The sequence below is a fragment of the Salvelinus sp. IW2-2015 genome, linkage group LG23, assembly GCF_002910315.2.
Source record: "Salvelinus sp. IW2-2015 linkage group LG23, ASM291031v2, whole genome shotgun sequence".
Classification (NCBI taxonomy): Eukaryota; Metazoa; Chordata; class Actinopteri; order Salmoniformes; family Salmonidae; genus Salvelinus; species Salvelinus sp. IW2-2015.
The window spans coordinates 7,563,594-7,579,269 of record NC_036863.1 but is presented as its reverse complement, the minus strand read 5'-3'; the positions used below and the strand labels follow the sequence as shown (position 1 = coordinate 7,579,269).

At 43.2% G+C, this 15,676-nt stretch overlaps 1 protein-coding gene across 2 annotated transcripts in view; it reads left to right on the top strand.

Annotated features, from left to right (window-relative positions):
* LOC111950390 (vasodilator-stimulated phosphoprotein) overlaps positions 1–15,164 on the top strand; it is a 49,711-nt gene extending 34,547 nt beyond the window's left edge. The window contains exons 8-13 of one of the 2 annotated variants that reach the window (XM_023967933.2): positions 679–709; positions 4,843–4,885; positions 5,152–5,256; positions 10,134–10,203; positions 10,628–10,685; positions 12,711–15,164. In XM_023967933.2, coding sequence (XP_023823701.1) covers positions 679–709; positions 4,843–4,885; positions 5,152–5,256; positions 10,134–10,203; positions 10,628–10,685; positions 12,711–12,748 — 345 coding nt within the window. In that variant the 3' untranslated portion in view covers positions 12,749–15,164. The remainder of the gene's footprint in view (positions 1–678; positions 710–4,842; positions 4,886–5,151; positions 5,257–10,133; positions 10,204–10,627; positions 10,686–12,710) is intronic. The other variant, XM_023967934.2, reaches the window with a different exon arrangement.
* The last annotated feature ends 512 nt before the right edge of the window (positions 15,165–15,676 follow it).

Sequence of the window (15,676 nt, the reverse complement as noted above, 5' to 3'; positions counted from 1 at the left end):
AGATACCTTAATAAAAAATAACTCAAGTAAGTTACCCAGTAAAATTCTACTTCAGTAAAAGTCTAAAAGTAGCTGGTTTAAAATATACTTAAGTATCAAAAGTAAATGTAATTACTAAAATATGCTTAAGTATAAAGTATAAATTATAAGTATAAAGTATAAATCATTTCAAATTCCTTATATTAAGCAAACCAGACGGCACCATTTTCTTAACTTAAAAAARAAGAAGATTTTTTACGGATAGCCAAAGGCACACTCCAACATTCAGACATAATTTACAAACGAAGCATGTGTGTTTAGTGAGTTGGACCAGATCAGAGGCAGTAGGGATGACCAGGGATGTTCTGTTGATAAGTGCGTGAATTGGACCTTTTTCCTGTCCTACTAAGCATTCAAAATATAACGAGTACTTTTGGGTGTCAAGAAAGTATACTTTTTACTCCATACATTTTCCTTAAGGAAATGAGTGAAGTAAAGTAGTCAAATATATATAAATAGTAAAGTACAGATACCCCAAAAAATACTTTAGTACTTTAAAGTATTTTTACTTAATTACTTTACACCACTGCTTTTACGAATGTGTGTGTGTAAGCTGCAAGTCAAGTCACACTATGGTTAAAAACATTTGTGCATAGTAAAGGGATGACACAATGTCATTTTGTTTCTCTGTGCTTTTAGGAAGACTCCTCAAAGTCMTCAGGCCAAGGTGGTGAGTAGATCCACTGAAGTCTTCAGTCCATTCTTTTTGTGTTTGACTCAGCATGTACCTGGGAGCTGTTCCAGAAAGCAGGATCAATGAGTTGGCCCGCTAACTGTTTCAAAAATGTGTTGGCTGAATACATACATACATACATACATACATACATACATACATACATACATACATACAGTTGGAGTAGGAAGTTTACATACACTTAGGTTGTAGTCATTAAAACTCGTTTTTCAACCACTCCACAAATTTCTTTTTAACAAACTATAGTTTTGGCAAGTCGGTTAGGACATCTACTTTGTGCATGACACAAGTAATTTTTCCAACAATTGTTTACAGACAGTTATAATTCACTGTAATTATTTTGTACATAATGTTTCTGCAACCGTATCTTACGGCAAAAAAGAGCTTCTGGATATCAGGACAGCGATCACTCACCTCGGATTAGACAAAGATTTTTCTTCAACCAACAAGACGCACAAGACATTCTCCAAACACAAAGTGAAGCACAGCCCCGAGCTTCCCAGTGACACGAGCCTACCAGACGAGCTAAATTACTTCTATGCTCGCTTCAAGGCAAGCAACACTGAGGCATGCATGAGAGCRTCAGCTGTTCCGGACGACTGTGTGATCACGCTCTCCGTAGCCAATGTGAGTAAGACCTTTAAACAGGTCAACATACACAAGGCTGCGGGGCCAGACGGATTACCAGGACGTGTGCTCCGAGCATGTGCTGACCAACTGGCAAGTGTCTTCACTGACATTTTCAACATGTCCCTGAGTCTGTAATACCAACATGTTTCATGCAAACCACCATAGTCCCTGTGCCCAAGAACACAAAGGCAACCTGCCTAAATGACTACAGACCCGTAGCAGTCATGTCCGTAGCCATGACGTGCTTTGAAAGGTTGGTAATGGCTCACACCAACACCATTATCCCAGAAACCCAAGACCCACTCCAATTTGCATACTGCCCAAACAGATCCACCGATGATGCAATCTCTATTGCACTCCACACTGCCCTTTCCCCCCACCTGGACAGAAGGAACACTTATATGAGAATGCTGTTCATTGACTACAGCTCAGCGTTCAACACCATAGTACCCTCAAAGCTCATCACTAAGCTAAGGATCCTGGGACTAAACACCTCCCTCTGCAACTGGATCCTGGAGTTCCTGACGAGCCGCCCCCAGGTGGTGAGGGTAGGTAGCACACATCTGCCACGCTGATCCTCAACACTGGAGCTCCCCAGGGGTGCGTGCTCAGTCCCCTCCTGTACTCCCTGTTCACCCACGACTGCATGGCCAGGCATGACTCCAACACCATCATTAAGTTTGCAGACGACACAACAGTGGTAGGCCTAATCACCGACAACGACGAGACAGCCTATAGGGAGGAAGTCGGAGACCTGGCCGGGTGGTGCCAGAATAACAACCTATCCCTCAATTTAACCAAGACTAAGAAGATTATTGTGGACTACAGGAAAAGGAGGGCTGAGCACGCCCCCATTCTCATCGACGGGGCTGTAGTGGAGCAGATTGAGAGCTTCAAGTTCCTTGGTGTCCACATCAACAACAAACTAGAATTGTCCAAACACACCAAGACAGTCGTGAAGCGGGCACGACAAAGCCTATTCCCCCTCAGGAAACTAAAAAGATTTGGCATAGGTCCTGAGATCCTCAAAAGGTTCTACAGCTGCAACATCGAGAGCATCCTGACTGGTTGCATCACTGCCTGGTTCGGCAATTGCTCGGCCTCTGACCGCAAGGCACTACAGAGGGWAGTGCGTACGGCCCAGTACATCACTGGGGCTAAGCTGCCTGCCATCCAGGACCTCTACACCAGGCGGTGTCAGAGGAAGGCCCTCAAAATTGTCAAAGACCCCAGACACCCCAGTCATAGACTGTTCTCTCTACTACCGCATGGCAAGCGGTACCAGAGTGCCAAGTCTAGGACAAAAAGGCTTCTCAACAGTTTTTACCCCCAAGCCATAAGACTCCTGAACAGGTAATCAAATGGCTAACCGGGCTATCTGCATTGTGTCCCACCCACCACCCATTCTTGTACGCTACTGCTACTCTCTGTTCATCATATATGCATAGTCACTTTAACCATATCTACATGTACATACTACCTCAATCAGCCTGACTAACCGGTGTCTGTATGTAGCCTCGCTACTTTTATAGCCTCGCTACTGTATATAGCCTGTCTTTTTACTGTTGTTTTATTTCTTTACCTACCTATTGTTCACCTAATACCTTTTTTTGCACTATTGGTTAAGCCTGTAAGTAAGCATTTCACTGTAAGGTGAATGATGACAATGATGACAATTGCGCAAAGCAAATAATCAAGACGGAACTTTTTATTGCAGGTTTGCATACCCATTCTTGCCTTAGCATTTATTGGTATTTATCATAACTTTGAAGAAGTTGAATACGACACCTGTTGTATTCAGCGCACGTGACAAATAAACTTTGATTTGATGAATTGTGAAAAACTGAGTTTAAATGTATTTGGCTAAGGTGTATGTAAACTTCAGATATATATATATATATATTCTTCTCACAAATGACAATCACGTTTTTAAAATAGCATCATGTTTTTAATATATATAGACATGAAATTAGCATGGTATAATTGACTCGACAACCAGCAACCCATATCCAAGTTTAGCTTTCTAAATTAATTGGAAAATCAAAAGAGATACAGTATTTTACTGCTTATCAAAGTTAGCTGGTTAACCTAATAATGGTCCTGTTTTCTGTAACACGCCACTGATCTTAAAATGATGTACAGTGCATTCGGAAAGTATTCAGACCCCTTCACTTTTTCCACATTTTGTTTCGTTGCAGCCTTATTCTAAAATGTATTAATTTATTTTTATTCCTCATCAATCTACACACTACCCCATAATGACAAAAAGAAAACAGGTTTTTTTTTATTTTTATTTTTTAATGTATTAAAATTTTTAAAAACAGATACCTTATTTACATAAGTATTCAGACCCTTTGCTATGAGACTCGAAATTGAGCTCAGGTGCTCCTGTTTTCATTGATCATCCTTGATGTTTCTACAACTTGATTGGAGTCCACCTGTGGTAGATTCAATTGATTGGACATGATTTGGAAAGGCACACACCTGTCTGAATGCCAAGCATCACGTCTGGAGGAAACGTAGCACCGTCCCTACGGTGAAGCRTGGCGGTGGCAGCATCATGCTGTGGGGATGTTTTTCCGCGGCAGGGACTGGGAGATTAATCAGAATCGAGGAAAAGATGAATGGAGCAAAGTACAGAGAGATCCTTGATGAAAACATGCTCCAGAGCGCTCAGGACCTCAGATTGGGGTGAAGGTTTACCTTCCAACAGGACAACGACCCTAAGCACACAGCCAAGACAACGCAGGAGTGGCTTTGGGACAAGTCTCTGAGTGGCCCAGCCAGARMCCGGACTTGAACACGATCGAACATCTCTGGAGAGACCTGAAAATGGCTGTGCAGCAACGCTCCCCATCCAACATGACCGCTTGAGAAGAATGGGACCAACTCCCCAAATACAGGTGTGCCAAGCTTGTAGCGTCATACACCAGAAGACGCAAGGCTGTAATCGCTACCAAAGGTGCTTCTAGAAAGTACTGAGTAAAGGGTCTGAATACTTATGTAAATGTTTCTTTTTTGTTTTTGTAGTAATACATTTGCAAAAAATCTAATCTGTTTTTGCTTTGTCATTACTATTTTGTGTAGATTTGAGGGGGAAAAACTGTTTAATTCATTTTAGAATAAGGCTGTAATGTAACAAAATGTGGAAGAAGTGAAGGGGTCTGAATACATTGCGAATGCACTGGAAGTCTTATGTTTGTACACATTTAACTTCCTGGGTCGTATTCATTAGGTACCAAATTAAAGAAAACACACCAAAACGGGGAGGGACTACCTAAACCTCGTTTTCCCTTTTCTTTTGCTACAGTGTGCACTAATGAATACAACCCAGATCTCTTTGCCTCATATGAATGATCTATCCTTTGTCTGACTTGATCTGTGAAGCACTGGTTGGCCTTTTTATTGAATAAAATATAATATAGCTCATAAACATAATATAGATTTTGATGTTTCATGATCTACTTTTGCCATGACAGACACCCTCAGGAGACCGTGGGAGAAATCCGCCACCATGCCAAGGTAGGGAATTCACCCGTCTGTTGAATGTCCACACAATAAACACCAACACGCTGTCTMTCATACCTGTGGTGCAGGAAATTACAGTCCCCCCCAGTTTATTAATTCACTACAATAACTGTTTTTATGTTTACTATGGAGAGACAAAACTGGGTGGGCACAAATTCCATCTGTGACCCCAGTGGAGCCGGCCCTGCCCCTCCATCCCATCTTTCTGGCACTGTAAAGAGAGAGTGTGTTTGAGAGAAAATCTTGCATGTCTCAAACAGGACTAACTCAACCACCAAGACCCAGGTGCAGGAGAGCAGCCCAAGCCCCACCACCTCTGTCCTTCCTCCCGTTCCCCCTTCTCCATCCTCTAACCCAGTGTCCAGGTACCCCCTATTTACCCTCCCCCCCCCCATCCTTTTCCCTTATGCCGGGACTTCCACGTCTGTCTGCAGCTATGCTACAGTCTCACTAGTAGTGCTGAGCGCTTTTTGAAGTCGATTTGGATTCGAATATGAAAAGATTATCACAGTTTTCRATTTTTTTATTTAATTTAATGCACTATGCATTATTTTGGTTGCAAATCTGGGTAGTCATTTGATTAGGTGTTCAGGAGTCTTATGGCTTGGGGGGTAGAAGCTGTTTAGAAGCCTCTTGGACCTAGACTTGGCCCTCCGGTACCGCTTGCCGTGCGGTAGCAGAGAGGAACAGTCTATGACTAGGGTGGCTGGAGTCTGACAATTTTTAGGGCCTTCCTCTGACACCGCCTGGTATAGAGGTCCTGGATGGCAGGAAGCTTGGCCCCAGTGATGTACTGGGCTGTTCACACTCTGTAGTGCCTTGTGGTCRGAGGCCGAGCAGTTGCCATACCAGGCAGTGATGCAATCAGCCAGGATGCTCTTGATGGTGCAGCTGTAGAACCTTTTGAAGATCTGAGGACCCATGCCAAATCTTTTCAGTCTCCTGAGGGGAAATAGGTTTTGTCGTTCCCTCTTCACGACTGTCTTGGTGTGCTTGGACCATGTTAGTTTGTTGGTGATGTGGACACCAAAGGAACTTCCTGCTCCACCGCAACCCCTTCGATGAGAATGGGGGCGTGCTCGGTCCTCTTTTTCCTGTAGTCCACAATCATCTCCTTTGTCTTGATCACGTTGAGGGAGAGGGTGTTGTCCTGCCACCACACGGCCAGGTCTCTGACCGCCCTATAGGCTGTCTCGTTGTTGTCGATGCTCAGGCCTACCACTGTTGTCATCGGCAAACTTAATGATGGTGTTGGAGTCGTGCCTGGCCGTGCTGTCATGAGTGAACAGGGAGTACAGGAGGAGACTGAGCACGCACCCCTGTGTTGAGGATCAGCGTTGCGGATGTGTTGTTACCTACCCTTACCACCGTCAGGAAGTCCAGGATCCAGTTGCAGAGGGAGGTGTTTAGTCCCAGGGTCCTTAGCTTATTGAGGAGCTTTGAGGGCGCTATGGTGTTGAACGCTGAGCTGTAGTCAATGAATAGCATTCTCACATAGGTGTTCCTTTTGTCTAGGTGGGAAAGGGTAGTGTGGTGTGCAATAGAGATTGCATCATCTGTGGATCTRTTAGGGCGGAATGCAAATTGGAGTGGGTCTAGGGTTTGTGGGATAATGGTGTTGATGTGAGCCATGACAATCCTTTCGAAGCACTTCATGGCTACAGACATGAGTGCTATGGGTCGGTAGTCGTTTAGGCAGGTTACCTTAGTGTTCTTGGGCAAAGGCACTATGGTGGTCTGCCTAAGACATGTTGGTATTACAGACTCGGACAGGGAGAGATTGAAAATGTCAGTGAAGACACTTGCCAGTTGGTCAGCGCATACTCGCAGTACGCGTCCTGGTAATCTGTCTGGCCCTGCGGCCTTGTGAATGAACGAACTCACTCTTCTGCCAGTCCGTGGTGAGTAATCGCAGTCCTGATGTCTAGAAGTTATTTTCGGTCATAAGAGACGATAGCAGCAACATTATGTGCAAAATAAGTAAAAGAATAAGTTACAAACAAAAAAACACAATCAGTTGGGGGCACGTAAAACGTCTACCTTCTTCTCCGGCGCCATCTATCAATCAATTAGATCGTGTATTTCCCGGCTCGTGAAGCAAATGCTTTCTATCCCTCTCAATCTCGCGTTCTCTCAGTCTCTGTGGATTGCTCCGTACAGACCAGACAAGTTTAAGCATGCACACAATGAATTAWGGTCATTGCAGTTAATTGCCACGTTTTCAAAGCTAAACTATGTAGAATATTGACCTGTTGGAAACTACAACTCTACTATCTCGCAAGTGTTCAGGCTTGATATAATTTATCTCTAGAGAAACTCTGCATTGAGCTCACAGAAAAAAAATGTACAAAATGGAATTCAAACAATTGAACCAAAGTCCGTCAACTAAACTCAGCAAAAAAATAAACATCCTCTCACTGTCAACTGCGTTTATTTTCAGCAAACTTAACATGTGTAAATATTTGTATGAACATAACAAGATTCAACAACTGAGACATGAACAATCAGAAATGGAATAATCTGTCCCTGAACAAAGGGGGGGTCAAAATCAAAAGTAACAGTCAGTATCTGGTGTGGCCACCAGCTGCATTAAGTACTGCAGTGCATCTCCTCCTCATGGACTGCACCAGATTTACCAGTTCTTGCTGTGAGATGTTACACCACTCTTCCACCAAGGCACCTGAAAGTTCCCGGACATTTCTGGGGGGGAATGGCCCTAGCCCTCACCCTCCGATCCAAAAGGTCCCAGACGTGCTCAATGGGATTGAGATCCGGGCTCTTCGCTGGCCATGGCAGAACACTGACATTCCTGTCTTGCAGGAAATCACACACGGAACAAGGAGTATGGTTGGTGGCATTGTCATGCTGGAGGGTCATGTCAGGATGAGCCTGCAGAAAGGGTACCACATGAGAGAGGAGAATGTCTTCCCTGTAATGCACAGCTTTGAGATTGCCTGCAATGACAACAAGCTCAGTCCGATGATGCTGTGACAAACCGCCCCAGACCATGATGGACCCTCCACCTCCAAATCGATTCCGTTCCAGAGTACAGGCCTCGGTGTAATGCTCATTCCTTCGACGATAAACGCAAATCCGACCATCACCCCTGGTGAGACAAAACCGAGACTCATCAGTGAAGAGCACTTTTTGCCAGTCCTGTCTGGTCCAGCAACGGTGGGTTTGTGCCTATAGGCGACGTTGTTGCCGGTGATGTCTGGTGAGGACCTGCCTTACAACAGGCCTACAAGCCCTCAGTCCAGCCTCTCTCAGCCTATTGCGGACAGTCTGAGCACTGGTGGAGGGATTGTGCGTTCCTGGTGTAACTCGGGCAGTTATTGTTGCCATCCTGTACCTGACCCGCAGGTGTGATGTTTGGATGTACCGATCCTGTGCAGGTGTTGTTACACATGGTCTGCCACTTCGAGGACGATCAGATGTCCGTCCTGTCTCCCTGTAGCGCTGTCTTAGGCATCTCACAGTACGGACGTTGCAATTTATTGCCCTGGCCACATCTGCATGCCTCCTTGCAGCATGCCTAAGGCACATTCACGCAGATGAGCAGGGACCCTGGGTCAGTAGAAAGGCCTCTTTAGTGTCCTAAGTTTTCATAATTGTGACCTTAATTGCCTACCGTCTGTAAGCTGTTAGTGTCTTAATGAACATGCACCTGTGGAACGGTCGTTAATTGTTTATGGTTCATTGAACAAGCAAGGGAAACAGTGTTTAAACCCTTTACAATGAAGATTTGTGAAGTTGTTTGGATTTTTATGAATTATCTTTGAAAGACAGGGTCCTGAAAAAGGGACGTTTCTTTTTTTGCTGAGTTTAGTTGTTTAATAACACAAAATGTTGGTTTATCGCTCAGCATTACTCACTAGGTGTAGGGTGAAGTTCCCCTAGCACTGATCTTGGGTAATTTTCCCCACTCATGGTTAAGTTTAGGATTGGGGGTGGGAAGCTGATCCTAGATCTGTACTTAGGAGAAGTTTCATCCTGGAGTGAACTGACAACAGCGCTGTGTGGCCTCTTGTGCCATGTGCGGCTTGTTGTGCCAAGTGATTAAGCAACACAATGCTGTGTATAGCTGTGAACTTTGCACATCTTTGTTTTTGCCATAGCACTAACACACCTGATTCTAATCAAATGCTTGATGATGATTGATTGGTTGAATCAAGTAACACACTTGATTCAACCAATTGGTGTTAGGGGRAAATATATGCATAAATGACCAGTGAAATTGGGAAACTGCTTTAGGGCCTAGCAATCCTCAAGGTCTGGCCACGTCTTTGGTACTCTCTGTTTTTGTCTTTTCGGTCTTGCTGAGATTTTAAAACGTGTCACAGGAAAAGCGCAAGAGATTGTTTCAGTAAATTGTATTTTTTGCTGCCGCCTTGCTTTGAGCCTGCTGTGTGTGTCTTTACTGTCTTCTGACTAAGAGTTTCTGTCCAGCTTCTGCTAATGACAGTAACCTAGTCCAGGGCACGGCCCAGAAACAACCCTCTATACACACTAGGCACTGGTATAGATTTGAAAGGATTGGATATTTATAAGCAATATGGGGAAAATTCCACCTAGCCTATCAGAGGGCAAGGTGGTGGAACTACCATATTACTTATACTTATCCAGTTTTTTTCAGATCTACGTCAAGTGCCAAAGGGTTAGGGTATGTTTCTGGACTGGGGTTTCACTCAAGTCACCACTTGAGTAAAACAATTCTCTCTCCCTCAGATGTGGAAACAAAACTGATTAACTCAAGGCCAGTGGCTATGATGAAATTCAATCTGGTGTACTAGTGCTTGGTTGGAACAAACCATTGCAACTAATGTAGGCAAATTTGACCCATTCAGTGAAATGGTTTCAACCTCCAATACTAAAAATAATACACTGACCATTGAAAGTACTTAAGTTTCTATGTTGGTACAACAGTCTGCAGCTTTCCGTGGCGCTTCTGCTGTTAACACGGTGACAAGATGGCTGGTCCGTGGCTCCTGTCAAGATCACCATTTGTTGCCATGGCAGCACAACAACCCGCCACTGTTGCCCGAACTGAGCTTCCATATCCTTGGGGTTTGTTGTTGCCCTCCCTCTCTCTGCCCATCTCTCCATTCACTCTCTTTCTCTCTCCCTCCCTCCTCTCTCTCTCCATTCACTCCTTTTTTCATTCTCCCTCTCCTCACGCCTTTCTCTCTCTCTGTATCTCTCTCTATCTCTGTATCTCTCTCTCTCGCTGTATCTCTCTCAGGATGAAGGCAGTGAACAGCACCACGGACAGCACAGGCAGTGAAGACACAGAGATGGAAAGAATCAAACAGGTGAGCTCCACCATTACCTGTTCATGTTGTTTAAAGGATTATTGGTATGTAGGCTAGAGATAACAGGGTGGCCATTGCTCCCCTACTGATGGTGTCAGATGAGGATGACTATTGGCATCATCCAGGCTGAATCACATCCAGCCGTGATTGGGAGTCCCATAGGATGGCGCACAATTGTCCCAGCATTGTCCGGGTTTGGCCAGGGTAGGCCGTCATTGTAAATAAGAATTTGTTCTTAGCTGACTTGCCTAGTTAAATAAAGGTTAAATTAAAAATAAATTTAAATTGTCAGTTAACACTTTCATTTTTTGTATTTGTGGGAAAGCAGGTGTTCTTGGTTTCAGAATATATGCTTAATTGATTGGCGATGATCAGAATGATAATGACTGTGATGATGATGAAGAAGATGATTTTGTGTGTTTAGGACATCCTTGAGGAAGTGAGAAAAGAGCTCCATAAAGTGAAGGATGAAATAATCTGTGGTGAGTTCCTGATTTGTCCATCCATTTCAAGGAGCACTCCCTAGCTTGTATTTTTGTATGTCTTTAGCAGTACAGTCAATAAGAATCACAATACAATGTTGCTCCAGCCGCAGTAGTATATTCATATGCCTCTAACACAGTGGAGGCTGCTGAGGGGAGGACGGCTCATAATAATGACTGGAACGGAATATATGGAATGGCATCAAACGCTTTGAACCCATGTGTTTGTTGTATTTCATAACATTMCACTTATTCCACTCAAGCCATTACCATGATCCCRTCCTGCCCAATTAAGGTGCCACCACCCTCCTGTGCTCTAACACTACATACAGTGCATTCGGGAAAGTATTCAGACCGCTTAACTATTTCCACATTTTGTTACTTAACAGGATTATGGATTAATTTTTTTTATTATAATCAATCTACACACAATACCCCATAATGACAAAGTGAAAACAGGTTTTTAGAAATGTTTGCAAATGTGTTAAAAATAAAGAACAAATACCTTATTTGCATAAGTATTCAGACCCTTTGCTATGAGACTTGAAATTGAGCTCAGGTACATCCTGTTTCCATTGATCATCTTTGAGATGTTTCTACAACTTGATTGGAGTCCACCTGTGGTAAATTCAATTGATTGGACATGATTTAGAGAGGCACACACCTGTCTATATAAGGTCCCACAGTTGACAGTGCATGTCAGAGCAAAAACCAAGCCATGAGGTTGAAGGAAATGTCCATAGAGCTCCGTGACAGGATTGTGTCGAGGCACAGATCTGGGGAAGGGTATCAAAAAATGTCTGCAGCATTGAGGGTCCCTTAAATGTAAGCGCTTTGAAACCACCAAGACTCTTACTTGATCTGGCCGCCCAGCCAAACTGAGCAATCTGGGGAGAAGGGCCTTGGTCAGGGAGGTGACCAAGAACCCGATGGTCACTCTGACAGAGCTCCAGAGTTCCTCTGTGGAAATGGGAAAACCGTCCAGAAGGTCAACCATCTATGCAGCACTCCATCAATCAGGCCTTTATGGTAGTGGCCAGATGGAAGCCACTCCTTAGTAAAAGGCACATGAAAACCGTCTTGGAGTTTGCCAAAAGGCACCTAATGACTCTCAGACCACGAGAAACAAGTTTCTCTGGTCTGATAAAACCCGAATGCCAAGCGTCACATCTGAAGGAAACCTGGCACAATCCCTACGGTGAAGCATGGTGATGGCAGCATCATGCTGTGGGGGATGTTTTTCAGCGGCAGGGACTGGGAGACTAGTCAGGATCGAGGGAAAGATGAACAGAGTAAAATACAGAGAGATCCTTGATGAAAACCTGTTCCAGAGCGCTCAGGACTTCAGACTGTGGCGAAGGTTAATYTTCCAACAGGACAACAACCCTAAGCACACAGCCAAGACAACGCAGGAGTGGCTTCGGGACACGTCTCTGAAAGTCCTTGCGTGGCCCAGCCAGAGCACGGACTTGAACACGATCAAACATCTCTGGAGAGACCTGACAATAGCTGTGCAGCGACGCTCCCCATCCAACCTGACAGAGCTTGAGAGGATCTGCAGAGAAAAATGAGAGAAACTCCCCAAATACAACTGTGCCAAGCTTGTAGCGTCATACCCAAGAAGACTCAAGGCTGTATTCGCTGCCAAAGGTGCTTCAACAAAGTACTGAGTAAAGGGTCTGAATACTTATGTAAATGTGATATTTCTGTTTTTTATTTTTTATAAATATGCTGGGGGGAAAATGTACTGTTTGTGCTTTGTCATTATGGGCATTGTGTGTAGGTTGATGAGGGGGAAACKATTTAATCCCTTTTAGAATAAGACTAATGTAACAAAATGTGGGAAAAGCCAAAGGGTCTGAATACTTTAAAACTACTTCTCTTTGTTTTATATTATTCTCTCAATTCACATATTACAAATCATATATTTGGACTTTTTATATAATGACTCATTCATAAGACAATGTGTAAGGAATTTTGGTGCCTTTCTCTTTCTCATGAATTCCCTTCCTCTTTCTCTTTCAGCATTTATCCAGGAGCTACAAAAGAGAGGACCAGTATAGTCTCTCAACATACAGCCACTGAGGGGGGGGTGGAAGGGAGAGATAGCCATATGGAGGGGTGGATGGCTCATATATTTCCTTCAATGTTACACACACATACCTATACATTTAGGACTGTACCAATCGGCAGTCTTCCAAACTTTTTGGGGGGCTGTTTTTCTTGTTTGTCTTATGGTTTCAAGAGCTCTGCTGTGCTGTGCTTCTCTCTCGCTCCACCATCATTGTCTACCTTACTCTACTCTACTCTCTCCCTGCCTCCCAAGTCAACGCCCATATCTTACCTGGATATATCTGGCCTTACTTTTCACTAGTGCAGAGCAAGGTTTGGCTCAGTTCAAATTGAAGGCAGTCAACTGAAATTCCAATTCAATTATTGAAAAAAGGGCATCTAATTTCAATCACTTCTCAATAAACTGAAAAGAAGAAGCTATTTATGTCAAAAGTTTTACACATTTTGGATTTTAAATTCACTTTCTGAATTTACTGACTTCAATTCGAATTGAGCCCAAACATGMTGCAGAGAATTCAGGGAATAGTGTCAACCACACCATCGAAACACAGTACATTGTCAACAGTCGCACATTTCAAAGTCTCACACCAACCTATCTGTGGGGAAACGGTTCAGCTGCAGCGGTTGACCTCACGGTGGAGCTGTGAAACAGGAGAATCGGATCCGAGGGCCTGCCTTTTTCTGTAGTCTCTGTATAACCCAGGAACAGTCGGGGAACTACAAATTCCAGCTTGCAACAATAAGAGAGATCTGGTTAAATATATGTATGTCTGTCTACTATACCTAATAGGAGTAGGGTGAAGTTGTTCCTAGACCCTGATCTTGGGTCAGTTTTGCATTTTCTCCACTTATGGTTAAGTTTGGGGGACAGGAAGCTAATCCTAGAACTGTACTTAAGGAAACTTCAACCACCTTATACTGCCACCTTATACTGTAATAGTGAACGGGTTGCCAACTCCTCTGAGCTCTTGCTACACCTCACATCAATTGGTTTTTTGTTTTTCAAACTCAGGGATTAGAGGAAGCATAGGACCGTCTGCAACAGGTCCTATACTAGTCACCATGCCCACTTCTCCTTAGCATTTAGCACAGAGGACTGCAGCAGACCACCTATGGATAACAAACAGGTCCAATCCTAAATCAACCCCTATCCCCTACAACCTTTGCCTCCCTTTTTCACTAGTGGGGTTGTGAGAAGATTGGATTTGTGTAAGCAATATGGCATCCAACCAATCAGAGAGCATGTTGAAACTATTACCATATTACTTATGTCTATCTTATCCTTTCAGATCTCCACAAGTGCATAGGGTCAGGGGTCGATTTTGGTATACGGTGACAATTCTCACCTAGTCACAGAAACAGAATGATTAGAATGGGCATTATCCTCTAAAAGCAATTAGCTATTGCCGATAGGATCTTAGATTATTTTAATTGTATCTATTTAAGAATGAAGAATGAATTCTTAAGCACTCCAATGTCTGTGACATTTCCGAGCTCCCTGTGCAGCACATCCAACAGGTTGCCAACCATATCCATTTCCCAATGATATGGGGAACCATGCCTGTTCTGTCCATTCTTTTTCTACACTCCTAAAACTGCCTACTCTTCWAGTAACCGCATAAGAAAAGGGGAGAGAGGGGAGAGGAGGAGAGCAGGTAGGGGACTGTACCTGGTATGATTCTGCTGCAGTGCAGGTAACTGCTACATATCACTGTGCGACAGGGACTCTTACTCGACTTTGTATGTTCTTATAAAGATACTTAATACCCATTATGTTAGCTGCCTCTGTGGCCTCGTCCGATAGAGATGCCAATCTTTGCTAATGCAAATCTGCCTCACCTCTTGAGCACTCTTACAATCCTATAGTTTAAGCTAAAAAAAAATGTAGTACTTAAAAAAATCCTTATGGTTTTCTATTTCCATTGGAAATTCTGTGGTAATGAAAATAGAAGYCCACTGGGCAAAAACTGGTTGAATCAACGTTGTTTCCATGTCATTTCAACAACAACAAAATCTATGTGAGGAGGTTGAGTCAACATGGAATACTGATTGGATTTGCAAAAAAATCATGATCTTAAGGGAATTATCTTTTTCTTTCACCCAACTTTTTGTCTAAATCCAATGACATGGTGACATTTGTTTATTTCACGTTGAATTCACATTAGTTGACAACTCAACCAAATGTAAATCAAAACTAAACATTGAAATTAAGTCTGTTCCCAGTGGGAGGAATCTTTTGATTTATTTTTAGATACATTATAATTGTTATTTTGGATTTATTGAAGGTGATTTTCTATTATTAGAGTGAAGGATTTTTACACTGAAATGTTGTGTGAGAGAAAATGCTGTAAAGACACTGGATTGGAGATGCCTTTCTGGTCAAATACAGCTGCTTCTTGAATCAAACTGTGGTTCGTCTCATCTGTTGGTTTGGGGTGGGGGGAGAGACCATAAGGGAAGTATTTAACATTAAGCGTCATGGCATCATCGGGGGAAAATCTAAACTAAAGATCATTACTACTTGATATAATATAAGGTGTAGCATATTGAGAAATGGCTGGAGCTTAAGTAAATGAATGTAACAAACAATATTCTACAGACCCTATTGATCTAGCACTCGAGTCTATATGTGGTGTTATTTGTTGGATGAATGTGGTCTAAATACCCAGCAGTCCTTTCTAGTCCACACATTTCATTGGTCCCAATGCAATACACTGTAGGTCTATAAATTACATATTGTCTTTATAGAGAAAAAAAAGCTATGCCAATGTAAAAGTGTGGTTGGTAATACTTAGCAGGGTCTGTAGACTTATTATATGGTGTCATTTAATGGGACTCTAATACGGAGTGTTGCTGGCCTTTTACTGTGGTCAAATAKCTTAAAATGGGGTGCCTGAAMCCTTTGGTACAAATATAGC